Source organism: Gobius niger, assembly GCF_951799975.1.
Source record: "Gobius niger genome assembly, chromosome: 1".
In the NCBI taxonomy this organism is placed as follows: domain Eukaryota; kingdom Metazoa; phylum Chordata; class Actinopteri; order Gobiiformes; family Gobiidae; genus Gobius; species Gobius niger.
The window spans coordinates 38,177,541-38,192,787 of NC_136852.1; the positions used below are offsets into that span (position 1 = coordinate 38,177,541).

Sequence of the window (15,247 nt, forward strand, 5' to 3'; positions counted from 1 at the left end):
CTGTGTCCAGCAGGGGGCCTCGGCTGTAGCTCAGACTGTGTCCAGCAGGGGGCCTCGGCTGTAGCTCAGACTGTGTCCAGCAGGGGCCTCGGCTGTAGCTCAGACTGTGTCCAGCAGGGGCCTCGGCTGTAGCTCAGACTGTGTCCAGCAGGGGCCTCGGCTGTAACAGAGTGTGTCCAGCAGGGGGCCTCGGCTGTAGCTCAGAGTGTGTCCAGCAGGGGCCTCGGCTGTAGCTCAGACTGTGTCCAGCAGGGGGCCTCGGCTGTAGCTCAGACTGTGTCCAGCAGGGGGCCTCGGCTGTAGCTCAGACTGTGTCCAGCAGGGGGCCTCGGCTGTAACAGACTGTGTCCAGCAGGGGGCCTCGGCTGTAGCTCAGACTGTGTCCAGCAGGGGGCCTCGGCTGTAGCTCAGACTGTGTCCAGCAGGGGGCCTCGGCTGTAGCTCAGACTGTGTCCAGCAGGGGCCTCGGCTGTAGCTCAGACTGTGTCCAGCAGGGGGCCTCGGCTGTAGCTCAGAGTGTGTCCAGCAGGGGGCCTCGGCTGTAGCTCAGAGTGTGTCCAGCAGGGGGCCTCGGCTGTAGCTCAGACTGTGTCCAGCAGGGGGCCTCGGCTGTAGCTCAGACTGTGTCCAGCAGGGGGCCTCGGCTGTAGCTCAGACTGTGTCCAGCAGGGGGCCTCGGCTGTAGCAGAGTGTGTCCAGCAGGGGGCCTCGGCTGTAGCTCAGACTGTGTCCAGCAGGGGCCTTGGCTGTAGCTCAGACTGTGTCCAGCAGGGGGCCTCGGCTGTAGCTCAGACTGTGTCCAGCAGGGGGCCTCGGCTGTAGCTCAGACTGTGTCCAGCAGGGGGCCTCGGCTGTAGCAGAGTGTGTCCAGCAGGGGGCCTCGGCTGTAACAGACTGTGTCCAGCAGGGGGCCTCGGCTGTAACAGACTGTGTCCAGCAGGGGGCCTCGGCTGTAGCTCAGACTGTGTCCAGCAGGGGCCTCGGCTGTAACAGACTGTGTCCAGCAGGGGGCCTCGGCTGTAACAGACTGTGTCCAGCAGGGGGCCTCGGCTGTAACAGACTGTGTCCAGCAGGGGGCCTCGGCTGTAGCTCAGACTGTGTCCAGCAGGGGCCTCGGCTGTAACAGACTGTGTCCAGCAGGGGGCCTCGGCTGTAACAGAGTGTGTCCAGCAGGGGGCCTCGGCTGTAACAGACTGTGTCCAGCAGGGGGCCTCGGCTGTAGCTCAGAGTGTGTCCAGCAGGGGGCCTCGGCTGTAGCTCAGACTGTGTCCAGCAGGGGGCCTCGGCTGTAACAGAGTGTGTCCAGCAGGGGGCCTCGGCTGTAGCTCAGACTGTGTCCAGCAGGGGGCCTCGGCTGTAACAGAGTGTGTCCAGCAGGGGGCCTCGGCTGTAGCTCAGACTGTGTCCAGCAGGGGGCCTCGGCTGTAGCAGAGTATGTCCAGCATTGAGCCTCAGCTATTGTCCAGCTCTGTGAACTCCTCCTCGTTCTTTGGGAAGATCTGGTCCAGACTGAAGTTTTCTGGTGTTGGTTCTTGTTCGGGGGCGGGGTTGTGGGCGTGGTTCTTGTTGGACGCGAGTTTCATCTGAAGCCCCGGAATCTCGTTCTGAAACAGATCGTCCACGATTTCTGAGACGAAGACAAAAACATCGTCAGAAAAACACCTTAGTTTAAAGTGACACTTTTAAGCTACTAAAGCTGGAAAAGTGGAATGAAAACCATGAAGAGTTTAGGACACAGCCTTTGTCTAAACTAAATGTAACTTTGTAAAAATGTCCAACCTGCGAAAGACAGCGTGTTCCATCCCGCGACACGAGACACTTTTAACCTGTGGAACAACCTCTGCGCACACATCGGAGTCAGGCCCCTGAAGGCAACACATAAACAGAAAAACATCAACACATAAACAGACAGTCTCTTTCCATCTGCACTGGATTATCTACATGACAGTTTATTCAGATTTACCACGTTGTTCAAAAATCATTGTAGGTCTAATTTAGCAGTGTCTATAGAGCCGTCCGCCGGCTACAAACTCTGCTATTTTATTCCGTATGATTTTTGCAGAGAAAACGGTTTGATATCCAATGCTAATGCTGCTATGCTAAACTACACCATAGTCCAGGGGTTGGCAAGTTTGCGTTGTGGAGGGCCAATTTTCATCATTGCCAAAACACCCAAGGGCCAAAGCTCAACATTGTAGCCTAAAGTAAAGAACTATTATCTGCAAATGCCAATGTTTTCATCAGCTGTTCCGAAGTGGCAGGGCTTTGGAACCCACCATTACCCTTGGATAACAAATAAAACTGTAATTTGTCATATTTCGTATAAAATATTGTATTTTCCACACAGGTTTTTGTTGAACAAGCAGTAGATATCCCTTTAAGACTGAAATTATGATCAAAACAACCCAATAACATTCATATTAACAGACACAGTTAGTGTTTCCGTGCAGTTTCAATTGGAAAATATTGAATAAAATATAGCCTATAGACGCCGTGATCCACTTTTGGGTCCTGACCCACCAGTAGAGAATCACTATTTAACATTATATGACCAAGAGGGACGTTCTGACAGGACATTTTAAAAATACTGACACTATTTGTCACATTTTTAGACTACTTTAACAGGTATTTGTTTTTTTATCCGCACAATATTATTTCTCGAAATCATCTTGGGGGCCAGAGGTTCTGTGCTTGATGGCCGGATTTGGCCCCCGGGCCTGACGTTGCCTACCCCTGCCATAGTCGAATACGAGCGCTCCTGATGTCGTCACATCTGGGGGCCGTGATAAGCATTTTACGATTTTTTAAACAAATGAAAAGAATTCTATGATGGGTAAAAAAGCGATGTTCATAAACAGGGCATTGCTTCTGATGCGCTGTAACAGATCTATCATTTTATATATTTTTTATTTATTTTAACCCCGTTAGAGGCCTGGATGTATCAGCTGTTGCCGACCATTCACCAAAACATCCGGCCAAAATTGCTGAAGTAAACAATAACAGAGATCGCTCGTATGGGCGCTAAGCTGACTTCTAAATTCTAGTTAATTTCAAAAAGCAGTAATCCCACCCTGCACTTCAACAATGAATGCATTTACTTTAAAGGGATATTTCAGGATTTTTGACATAGGGCCTCATTTCCTAGTTATCCAGAGTGTTGCTGATTTCTGGAGATTTTTTTTTCTAATTCATGCAGTTCTTATATTTGAAGAGTTTCGTGGCGCTAGGCTAGTGCTAGGCTAGCGCATTTCTATGGTATCAGCTAGCCTGCATTAAAAACAGTGTGACCCGCTCCACAGAGCACCTGAGGCAAATCACTTATAACACCAGACTAACCATATAAATGTCTGTGTCCATAGAATCATTTTAACCATTTTGTATTAAAAAGAACTTATATTTGAGCATCAGCTTCGTGGTTGTATAAGCTACGCGGCGGCGGAGTGATCTGCTAGAAAATAGTCCCTCAAAATGCGATCTTTCATGTGATGCAAGGTCAGTTATATTCCAAACATGATTCTACGGACACAGACATTTATATGGTTAGTCTCTCTCTCTCTCTGCTGCTGTGTCATGTTTTTGTCCATGTCTGGTTTGTTGTTATGGATGTTCTCCTGCCGGTGTACAATCGAAACGGACGGCTTTTCGTTGCTGCGCATGTACTATCGAGTCACTTTACATTCAGCAAATAACATGATTTCATTAATTTTACTGTTGAATTAGGCAGTCTATTCTACATGTAATTAGTAAATGACGTAGCTGCTAAAACAATTTGCCTTTAAATATCCGTCTGTTGTAAATATAGGCTTTAAAAACAAACAAAAAAGTACAAGTTTTGTCAATAATCATAAAGCAAGACCATTCAGTGCATCTCGACGTTACACCGGTTCCCGACGATTAGTTCTCAAACATTTGACCCGGTTAAATAAAGGTGAATTAAACAGGACTGACCCGACAGATTTGGAGATTTCGATCCAGTCGATGTCACATACCTCCTCGACCTGCTGCTGGAACAGACTGGACAACAGCACAGGGTTACGGCAGCAAGAGTACCATGGTACAAGCAGTTAGCCAGAGGTCGACCGATAGGGGTTTTGCTGAGGCTCATTCCAATATGCACGTGCAATATTTTTGTAAAACGCCTCGGGCTGGGTCTACTGGTATAGAAAAATCAAAAAGGAGGTACTGAATAAAATGTGTACTGTACTATATTGTACGCACTTCGACATCAAAGTGCTCCAAAGGTGTTATTACGCCTTACAATATAGTTCCCCTTTTTATCCGCTTAGAAAATCCACATGTTTAATTTTGTGTGACTATACTTGGATCGTGGAACTACTCATGTAACTGTATTTACAAAGGGAAAACGTGGAAGAGCTTGGTCGCTTCTAACTTTACCCCGTTTGACACTATAGAGGAGAGGCTAGATGCGAACATCATCTTTGGTCTACTTGTGTGACTGAGCGCACGCACAAAAAACAGACAGGCACACATCAACTCGTCTAAGGTAAGAACATATCTCAGTATGGAAAAACGGTGGCCTGTTCCTTTAAAGACACACCAGCGGTGAGGAACAGTTTCTACCACCAAGCTGTTAGCTCCATCACACCTTAAAGGGATATTTCAGGATTTTTGACATAGGGCCTCATTTCCAAGTTATCCAGTGTTGCTGATTTCTGGAGATCTTTTTTTTTTGTAATTCATGCAGTTCTTATATTTGAAGAGTTTCGTGGCACTAGGCTAGTGCATTTCTATGGTATCAGCTAGCCTGCATTAAAAACAGTGTGACCCGCTCCACAGTGCACCTGAGGCAAATCACTTATAACACCAGACTAACCATATAAATGTCTGTGTCCATAAGAGTAATTTTTGGAATATAACTGACCTTGAATCACATGAATGATCGCATTTTGAGGGACTATTTTTCAGCAGATCACTCCACCGCTGCGGAGCTTATACAACCACGAAGCTGATGCTGCGCAAATATAAGGTCTTTTAAATACAAAATGGCTAAAATTATTCTATTGACACAGACTGTTTTTTAATGCAGGCTAGCTCATACCATAGAAATGCACTAGCCTTGCACTAGCCTAGCGCCACGTAACTCTTCAAACATAAGAACTGCTTGAATTACAAAAAAAATATCTCCAGAAATCAGCAACACTCTGGACAACTAGGAAATGAGGCCCTATGTCAAATATCCTGAAATATCCCTTTAATAGCACTTTAGCACCACATTGTAGCCGCTACTACTGTTTTAGTCTGTGAGTGCTTCTGTTATTATTCATTATTGAGACTTTGAATAGAAGAAGAGCCTTATTTGTAGAGCATCTTTCACAGACATGGTCACAAAGCCACAAGACAATTTTACATTCACTCCATACTCAGTGGTGGTAAGTTGTTTATGCCATACAGGTTTCATTATACTTGTGTATAATGACAATTAAAGCATTCTATTCTATTCTAAATAGAATAGAATGCCTCTCTCTGAAGCTAACACCAGTTAACTAACAACAGTAGCTATAACTTAGTGTTTGTATGAAAACTAAGGCTGCACCTCCTTAACCTTTGAGGCCGACGTCATGAGGTCGACCTTGAGGAGCCATTTGCAGTTAAGGCAAGGCATGTTTATTTGTTCCTGCACAGGGCAACTCAATGTGCAGGATCAGGAGCTTCAGCTGCTCTTTCTGTGAGGACAATCCGGACAATCTGAACCTTCTTAACACAGAACAACCAGGAAGTTACGTCGTACAATATACGCTCCATATCCTCTAGCAACGAATTTAAACATCACTGTCCAATTATCACAGACTCAACATGAACCACGGTGATATGAAACAACACAGACTGATGATGAATAAAGTGCTTCATCCTAATGTCTGCTGCTACTGCTGTCACAGAAATAAGACAAAGTCAAATATTTGCTATAATATTATGGAATAATTATCATTGTGTCTTGAATATGTTGAATATAATCATCTAAGTGAACTTTAACACACTAAAGTACTGACCTGAACCCCGACTTCTCCAGGTTGAGACTTTGGATAAACACTGGTGAAGAGATCATGACCTGTCCGATCTGTTTACCTCTTCAGAAACAGAACACTACCGTAAAACTGCCACCTCAAGTACTTTATTATTTCCTTAGGAACGTTGCTAATCTCATTGATGTTCCGTTGTCCATCTGTTGGCATGACTATATACTTGGGGTGAAGAGAAGAACACCTCAGACTTGACTTGAGATTTCGGTGTGATCACACATTGTCTGTCAGTCTCACTCATATGTTTACATGTGTTTGATCATTTATTCATTTGCTTTTCACAAATTATCATTTTTTTTACCGCTCTTAATAAATCACCAAAAGACAACTGTTTGATTTCCGTTTTTGGTAATTTCTGCAACTACACATGTCCTTTAGTTCGGCTACATTAGCATCTGTTCTTTCACAGCGGACTCAATTATTCATGTGGCTTAAGTTTTGTTCTTGTAAAATGTAAACAAAAGTGTGTAATGTTGCCATAAATGTATAGTTTTCCTCTAATAAAACCTTTAGATGCGGCTGTGGCTCTAAGGCTGCATGACAGAGCTCATATTTTCATACTCGTGCAGAGATCGGAAAACTTTGGGAGGCTAAATGCCTGAAGATATAAAATATATCAGACAGATCTATCGGTAGACCTCTAGTGGTAGTAGCAGTAAAAGTACTGTGGTAGTAGTTGTAGTAGCAGTATGAGCAGTAAACGTACTGTGATAGTAGTGGTATGGGCAGTAATAGCAGTACTCTGATAGTGTTGTAGTAGCAGTAATAGCAGTAAAAGTACTGTGGTAGTGACTCACATTTGGATGAGCCTGATCCTCGTCTGAATGGCAACTCCAGGAATAGGTTTCTGATTCCCATTGAGCCTCCTCTTCAGATACGAGAACCTGAAACACAGGTAGGGCATCTGACTCACTCTGACACAGGGAACAGGGCTGTGGTCAATAGATCACAGTTAGGAATTTGAGCTCTACAGGAAGGGCATCCGACTCTGACACAGGGAGGATCATAGATATAGAAAGGAGAAGCGGCGTTCGATCCTAACGTATTTAAATATTTAGCAAGTCGCTCTCTCCAGCATTAGATTGTTCAATGGATTTTTCCAATAGCAGTTTGCATTAGCCCGCTCAATGTACTTTTCCTATAGCTGTTAGCAATAGCCCGTTCAGTGTACTTTTCCTATAGCTGTTAGCAATAGCCCGTTCAGTGTACTTTTCCTATAGCTGTTACCAATAGCCCGTTCAATGTACTTTTCCTATAGCTGTTAGCAATAGCCCGTTCAGTGTACTTTTCCTATAGCTGTTACCAATAGCCCGTTCAATGTACTTTTCCTATAGCTGTTAGCAATAGCCCGTTCAATGTACTTTTCCTATAGCTGTTACCAATAGCCCGTTCAATGTACTTTTCCTATAGCTGTTAGCAATAGCCCGTTCAATGTACTTTTCCTATAGCTGTTACCAATAGCCCGTTCAATGTACTTTTCCTATAGCTGTTAGCAATAGCCCGTTCAATGTACTTTTCCTATAGCTGTTACCAATAGCCCGTTCAATGTACTTTTCCTATAGCTGTTAGCAATAGCCCGTTCAATGTACTTTTCCTATAGCTGTTACCAATAGCCCGTTCAATGTACTTTTCCTATAGCTGTTAGCATTAGCCCGCTCAATGTACTTTTCCTATAGCTGTTAGCAATAGCCCGTTCAATGTACTTTTCCTATAGCTGTTAGCATTAGCCCGCTCAATGTACTTTTCCTATAGCTGTTAGCATTAGCCCGTTCAATGTACTTTTCCTATAGCTGTTAGCAATAGCCCGTTCAATGTACTTTTCCTATAGCTATTAGCAATAGCCCGTTCAATGTACTTTTCCTATTGCTGTTAGAAATAGCCCGTTCATTCATTCATTTTTTCCTGTACGTTGGCATTAGCCTGGTCCAAAATATTTTTCTGTAGCCATTAGCATTAGCCTGTTCAACATATTGTTACTATAGCCGATAGCATTACCCTGTCTGATATATTTTTCCTGCAGCCATTAGCATTGTTATTATGCTTCTGACTGATCCAGATGTTTTAAGCTGTTGTCCACATTAAGGTGACGTCAAAGCCTTGTTAGAAATCATGAATGAACGTACAGACCTTTGGAGTTATGACTTTAAATAAGCATATTAAAGTGTCCTCTGATCTAAATGCTAAATCACCTTCAGTTGTGGGTCCGATCCAGTGGCCACTAAACCTCCTCTAATAATATGTTAATGATGGAGAAAGCACAGAAATGATAGACATGTCATAAACGGACATGTCATACCTATGGGGCCTGGAAACATTATTATGGAGAACAGGCTCAGGGCAGAGGTTAGATTTGTCATTATAATCTCTAATAAAAATCTATGCTATAGGCTTAGCCTATTGGACACAAAATGTGGTTATACTCAATATAAAATAGAGGAGTCCGGGAGGGAGGGGGTGCAGGTGCGGGGGGCGGGCGCACGTGCTGCTGTGTTGTCACGTTTAACAGTCCCTCCAGGATTTCGATCGCAACTATTAACGCAACATCAAGCAAACTCCGCGAAATCAGAGGAGTTGCAACTTTTCCAAAATCCCGCAACTTTCCCGCAGCAACTATTCCAACAATCCGCAACTTCCTTCGCAACTTTTTCTTAACTCCGCAACTTATGCGCAACTAAAGTGAGTTTCTGATCATTGAAATATATTTTACTTGTTACATTTTTGTGTATATGCCTCCGCCTCAGACCGAAGGCCTTTGGCTTCTGCTCCGCCTCCTCTCACTCGCCTGGGCCTGAAGCTCCGCCTCCTCTCACTCGCCTGGGCCTGAAGCTCCGCCTCCTCTCACTCGCCTGGGCCTGAAGCTCCGCCTCCTCTCACTCGGGCCTGTACAGCCTGAGCCGCTGTGTGGACCATGGATCTCCTACCGCTCTGTCCAAGTTTATCTGACAGGTAAACGCTGCGTGTGCGTTTAGTCGCGTCTTTCCCCCGTGAGGCGGTGGCGTGTGTCTGAGGGCTGGAGCTTTTACTGCGTGAGCTTTAGGAGTCACCGTTCTGTTGAACCAGAGCTGAAGTTCAATGTGGATGTGTGAAATAAACATTCGTCCTTTGGTCTGTTCTCCGCGGATTCTCATTCGTGGCTGTATCTTATCAGATTTGTGTGGAGTCAGATCCTACACTCGCAGAAACAGGCCTTTTAGCCCCGCCTACTTTCTGTAGCTGAGCGGAGGAGACGAGAGGGGAGGGGCGCACATGGTTCTTTTTTTATTTTATGATACAATTATCTAAAATAACTGATATTTTAAGTCCTTTATTATTCCCCAGAGCCTCTTTGATTAAAACTGATGAAAATACAAAGAAAAGTTATTTTTAATGTAAAAATATATTGTTTTAAGCAGAAAAAAAATTGCAACTTTTCATCGCAACTTTGGGCAAAATGGCCCGCGAAATCAGGCGTTTTACCCCGCAACAATCAGACAAAATGCCCGCGAAATCCTGGAGGGACTGGTTTAAGCAGCATGGTCAGGCTGTGATACCGGCGCCACGCAGAGAACATCGCTCTTCACCCTTTCTCTCAGGACAGCGTTTCATTTACAGTGGATAAATAAGCAGTTTGGTTCCTGTTACCGCGTGAAAAGCAGCTTTTGTAAATGCAGCGCGTTGTTTATGAACAACAAGGCGGAGGAGGAGGAGAGAGAGATGGAAAAGAGGAGACGGCAAAGAGGAGACAGAGACATTGAGCTGCGGCGCTGGCACATGACCTGCTCAGTGCCGTGTACGTCTCTGCCCTACCCAGGTGTGTGCACGACTGCTGTGTCTCTCTCTCAAACAGATGCACCTATCTGAGCCTTCAATAAACAAATATTTACAGCAGGTTTGTTTCAAGTTAATTGCTTGGGCTGGGTCGGGTCAGGCATTATGCCTGCGGGCTCGGGTCGGGTCGGGCTTTAGGCCTGCGGGCTCGGGTCGGGCCCGATCTAACCTGTAGCTCAGGGCTAACATTGTTTCTGTTATTCCTATGGGGAGAACATCGGACTCTGACTGACCATTTGGCGCGACACTGGTTCCAGGAGCGTGTCTGCATTCTATGGCTGATCTTGGACCAGGGCAGTTTGGAGCAGAGCTGAATCCAGGAGGCGTCCGGACTCTGGGACGCTCGGATCTGGCGTCGGACGTGCTTCTTCATCACGCGCTGGAATCTCTGCAGTTCCTCTGGAGTCCAGGGGCCATTTTGGAAGCCTGAGCATACATCAAGAAGCATTGTCAACTCATTGAATAAATTGTGTCAAAATGCAGGGCTTAAATGTCATGAAAAAGTATTCATACCGAGCTCGGCGCAGCGTTTCTCGCAGGCTTGGATGCTGCGCTCCAGTTTGTCTCCGATGGTTCTCCAGTCGTTTCCATGGAGCGTGTGGAGCTTCTCCAGCACCGTCACCTCCTCCTCTGAGAACCTGAGAGAGGACAGTTACACCTCCTCCTCTGAGAACCTGAGAGAGGACAGTTACTCCTCCTCCTCTGAGAGCCTGAGAGGGCAGTTACTCCTCCTCCTCTGAGAGCCTGAGAGGGCAGTTACGCCTCCTCCTCTGAGAGCCTGAGAGGGCAGTTACACCTCCTCCTCTGAGAACCTGAGAGAGGGCAGTTACGCCTCCTCCTCTGAGAGCCTGAGAGAGGACAGTTACACCTCCTCCTCTGAGAGCCTGAGAGGGCAGTTACTCCTCCTCCTCTGAGAACCTGAGAGAGGGCAGTTACGCCTCCTCCTCTGAGAGCCTGAGAGGGCAGTTACTCCTCCTCCTCTGAGAGCCTGAGAGGGCAGTTACACCTCCTCCTCTGAGAACCTGAGAGAGGACAGTTACTCCTCCTCCTCTGAGAGCATGAGAGAGGGCAGTTACGCCTCCTCCTCTGAGAACCTGAGAGAGGACAGTTACTCCTCCTCCTCTGAGAGCCTGAGAGGACAGTTACACCTCCTCCTCTGAGAACCTGAGAGAGGACAGTTACTCCTCCTCCTCTGAGAGCCTGAGAGGACAGTTACACCTCCTCCTCTGAGAACCTGAGAGAGGACAGTTACTCCTCCTCCTCTGAGAGCCTGAGAGAGGACAGTTACACCTCCTCCTCTGAGAGCCTGAGAGAGGACAGTTACGCCTCCTCCTCTGAGAGCCTGAGAGAGGACAGTTACACCTCCTCCTCTGAGAACCTGAGAGAGGACAGTTACTCCTCCTCCTCTGAGAGCCTGAGAGGACAGTTACACCTCCTCCTCTGAGAGCCTGAGAGGACAGTTACACCTCCTCCTCTGAGAGCCTGAGAGGGCAGTTACGCCTCCTCCTCTGAGAGCCTGAGAGGGCAGTTACGCCTCCTCCTCTGAGAGCCTGAGAGGACAGTTACGCCTCTTCCTCTGAGAGCCTGAGAGAGGACTTTGTACCGACTGAACTTCCCATCGTTAGAGTCGTCTGTACTGTAGTAGCAGTAGTAGTGTTTTTTGTAGTAGTGGGTTTCTAGTAGTAATACTACCTGCCCAGGTGGTTGCGTCGGTCGAACATCTTCTTGGCGCGGTTATAAACCTGTTCAGACGTCCTCTGTAAACCGTCCGCTGCAACACAAACACAGTGACGGTTTATGATCTGCCCGAACACTCTCTGAGGGAGGAAACAATGTATCACAGCTTTTTCTCCGAAGTTTCCTCTGGCCTATATCATGACCTGGAACTAATGCACTTAGCTCCTTGCATTTTTCTGTTCAATGGTAGAAGTTAACGTGGATAAGAGCGGCTCAAGCTGAATAAATAACAGTGCGAGTGTCATATACCGCGGAATTTTTTCATAAAGTCTACACTTGGAGCAGACAAGTGTCTGATCAGCCTCTGTCCGCACAGCTGTAAGAGCAAGAGGCTTGTGTTGTTTACGAATCACTGGGTTATCTTGGACCTTGTTCCTTCTGTAGCATTTGTCTTGTTTAGTGCTGCAGTAGACCTGTCTTTGGCTTGTTAAGACCTGATATGGTTTATGGCTATATATATTTACTTCTTAACTTGATCCCATTGTATATACCGAAGTTCGGTAGTAGTAGTAGTAGATATTTTGAGATGTTAGGTGTTTGGGGGAGGTGTATGGTGTTTCATACATAGTCTCTGGTAGAAGCAGTACTGGCTCTTCAGGGTCTTCAGACTCAGCTCTCTGTCTGGATACCTCCTAGGGAAGAGGAGCTCGTCCACCGTCTCGATGCCGGTGAGTTTGAGGAAGTCGTCCACGTTTCTCCTGATCCGAAGGTTCTCCTCATGAGAGTATCTGCCCCAGCGGATCTTCAGCCCTGAGACAGAAGACTCAGGTTAGTCCTGGTTCAGGCCAAGTTCAGACTGGGTTTAGTTCTGTCCAGACCTTGGCGTTTGAACTCTCGGAATCTGGGCAGGTCGTATCGCTTAATCTTGAAGATCACGTCGGCAGCTTTGGTCCGAATATCAGGAATATACTCCTCCAATTCTGCCAGCTCTGCCTCCATCGCCCTGAGGAGAAGAAACAGAACATCAGGAATAAACTCCTGGAAGAAAAAACTTTTTAAAGTGTTTTATTTCCCCATGGCCTCATTGGGGAATATCTTTATGTGCAGTTAAATCAATACAATAGGACACATCAAGTCAAAAGACCTGCAAGTACTTCGTTGCAATATTCCACACATGTCTTTGGACGATCGCAAAACTATCGTCTGAATATCGATATCGAGATATTGAAAAGAAAATGTGAGATATTCATTTTTGTCAATATTGCCCACCTCTACTTCAAGTTGTATTGTGGCTTTGATACAGACATTAATCTGCTGATATTGCGATTTATTGTGCAGCCCCACTACTTTTCATTTAATTTATTCAAAAGCAGACTAGACAAAACCCAAAACTTAAGTACAAAAATAGTGTGAACGGCGTGTCTGGGACCGACCTGTGGTGGGGGGAGTTTGGAAGCTCCTCGTCTTCGTCGAGCAGCTCTTCTGTTTGGATTCTTCTCTGCTGTAGGAAAAAAACAGAATAAACTTTATTTCCCTGTGTCACACCCTGAAACATAGACCCGCTACCAACTTCACCCTCACCGGTGTCTGCTCTTCAGGAGGCGCTCTCTCCCCACTTTTCTTCTGTTTCCTTGCCTTGCTTGGGGTCTGTTTCTCCTCCTCCTTCTCGGTGGTCCCTTTCTTCTTCTTCTTCTTTGTCATTTCCCCGTCGTCTCCTCGTTTCATTTTCTCGCCTCCACATTTCCTCTCGTCAGCTCCTCGTGTTGTTTCCTCGGGGTCAGTGCTCTCCCCGTTCAGTTTCCTTTTCTTCTTGACCCCATCGCTTCCTTCCGTCCTCTCCTCGTCTCCTTGTCTGCCCTCCTCAGCGCCTTGCTCGGTGACCGTTTCTTCTTCTACTGCTGTGTCGTCGTGCGCATGTTTGCTCTTCCTCTTCTTCTTCTTGAGTTTGTGGGCAGTGACGGGGTCTGTGGTGTCAGGGGGTGGATCCATTAGGAACGCCTGGGGGTTAAAGGTGACACTTTTAATTCTCAAAACAACTTCTGCTGCTCCAGCTGCACCTGACCCTGTCATTGTAGAGATGGCTGTTCAAGGCTAGGGCTGGGGACCGTTAAACCATAGTAGTATGGTATCAGAAATAAAGTTTAGTATTATTGTATTGTAAAAACAATGATCTTTACCGCAGTGGCCAATGTTGACATTTTTAGATACCGTAATTTCTGGACAGTATGTCGCTCCGGAGTATAACACGCACTAGTCAAACATTGCCTAGTGAAAAAAACAACAGGCTGAATACGTTTGTTAAGCGTGACGTCACCACTTCGGCTTCCGCGTACTAGCAGACTAGCAAATATGTGAGAAAAAACATTTAAAAAACTCTTAAAAACAGCCATCAATATTAATGAAACTCAACGGAGAGTTACTGAACCTACTCATTTCTCAGACTAAGTAACCAAAAATGCCTCACCTACAGCTAAAAAGTAATATTTACTAAAGTCGCTACTTCCGGGGTTAGCGTAGCTGCTGCACCGTTAGCATTTTTCTCCCCTAACCCGGATGTACCGATTTTGGTAGATGTTGCTTTTATAGCAGTAGGTTCAGCAAGGCTCATGTTTGTTTCTACATTTATGAGGTGTTTTTCAATGATGAAAATATATACGCCTTAAAACAAATGCTTGTATTTCAATTTCATTAATTGGCTAAATTCTACGCAATGTGGCTTAAAGGAACAGGACACAATTTTTACACACCGAGATATGTTCTTAAATGAGCTTAGACGAGTTCATATGTACCTGTCTGTCTGGCAAAATGACCAAAGATGTTGTTAGCATTTGGCCTCTCCCAATGTATTCCTACAACGACCAGACAGGTACGTATCAACTCGTCTAAGCTCAGGTAAGAACATATCACAGTATGGAAGAACTGTGTGCCCTCAGTCACGCAAAAAGACCAAAGATGTTGTTAGTATTTGGCCTCTCCCAGTATGTTCCTATAGCTCCAAAAGGGTTGAAGTTAGAAGCTCTTCCACGGGCACGCACAAAGGCCAGACAGGTACGGATCAACTCGTCTGAGCTCTAGAACTTATCTCAATATGGTGGCCTGTTCCTTTAAAATTGCCTACCATAGCCCCCTGACATGTCGACCATGCGATCGCAAGTATATTAAGCTTTGAACCCAAAAAACAAGGAGAAACATGAATTTTTCAGAATACATTTTCTTCAAAACATTTACGCAAGTTTCAAAATCCCCCTGAGCAAATTGTGTTGCCTAACTGTCACAAAATAAAACCAAACATTTAAACTGGCTACCTGAATAGATGATCTAATTACATTCATCTCTACATTCAGCTCATTCCTCATCTCAGGCCAAAGCGGAGTGAAACAAAACAAAACAAACCTGACCGCTCTCAGCTGCACAAGTATCCACGCAAGCTAACACGGCGGGGAAACAGTTTGACAGGCTGTGAAGTCTCCTCTCGGAAAATCACGGCTCTGTTCGGCAATTTCACAGAAAACGAAACGAACTCACCGTTAAGTTCGGGGCCGAATTCACGTGAAATCCTAGAACCGCGTGTCGCACAAAACTACAGCGACGCTTCCTGATTCCAATGTTTACTTCCGGGAGCAAAACTGCGCATGCGCGAACCAGCTCCAATGAGCCTCACGGAAAAATAAAATAAAAGAGAAAAATATAGATAAATACAATAATAATAATAATAATAATAATGA

General features: G+C 45.7%; 2 protein-coding genes across 2 annotated transcripts; both read right to left on the reverse strand.

Annotated features, from left to right (window-relative positions):
- Positions 1–1,195: 1,195 nt before the first annotated feature.
- On the reverse strand, positions 1,196–12,556 carry LOC306972032 (transcription termination factor 1-like). The gene is made up of 9 exons (XM_079568475.1): positions 12,401–12,556; positions 12,147–12,332; positions 11,538–11,616; positions 10,359–10,483; positions 10,079–10,271; positions 6,836–6,922; positions 3,949–4,014; positions 1,780–1,865; positions 1,196–1,627 (listed from the first exon to the last, which is right to left on the reverse strand). Exons 1-9 carry the CDS (start codon positions 12,519–12,521, stop codon positions 1,452–1,454), a joined length of 1,119 nt encoding a protein of 372 aa, XP_079424601.1. The 5' UTR covers positions 12,522–12,556; the 3' UTR covers positions 1,196–1,451.
- A 329-nt stretch (positions 12,557–12,885) lies between these two features.
- On the reverse strand, positions 12,886–15,134 carry LOC306973760 (uncharacterized protein; the record flags this gene model as incomplete). The annotated part of the gene is made up of 3 exons (XM_079570757.1): positions 15,048–15,134; positions 13,104–13,520; positions 12,886–13,023 (listed from the first exon to the last, which is right to left on the reverse strand). The coding sequence occupies exons 2-3, from the start codon at positions 13,509–13,511 to the stop codon at positions 12,886–12,888; spliced, it is 546 nt and encodes a 181-aa protein (XP_079426883.1). The 5' UTR covers positions 13,512–13,520; positions 15,048–15,134.
- Between the last annotated feature and the right edge of the window lie 113 nt (positions 15,135–15,247).

Coding starts and splice junctions, on each gene's coding strand:
- LOC306972032 (XM_079568475.1), bottom strand. CDS start 12,521: ATGGAGGCAGAGCTGGCAGAATTGGAGGAGTATATTCCTGATATTCGG. Junction 11,617..12,146: donor CTGCTTCTACCAGAGACTAT/GTATGAAACACC, acceptor TTTGTGTTGCAG/CGGACGGTTTACAGAGGACG. Junction 1,866..3,948: donor GAAATCTCCAAATCTGTCGG/GTCAGTCCTGTT, acceptor TGTTGCCTTCAG/GGGCCTGACTCCGATGTGTG.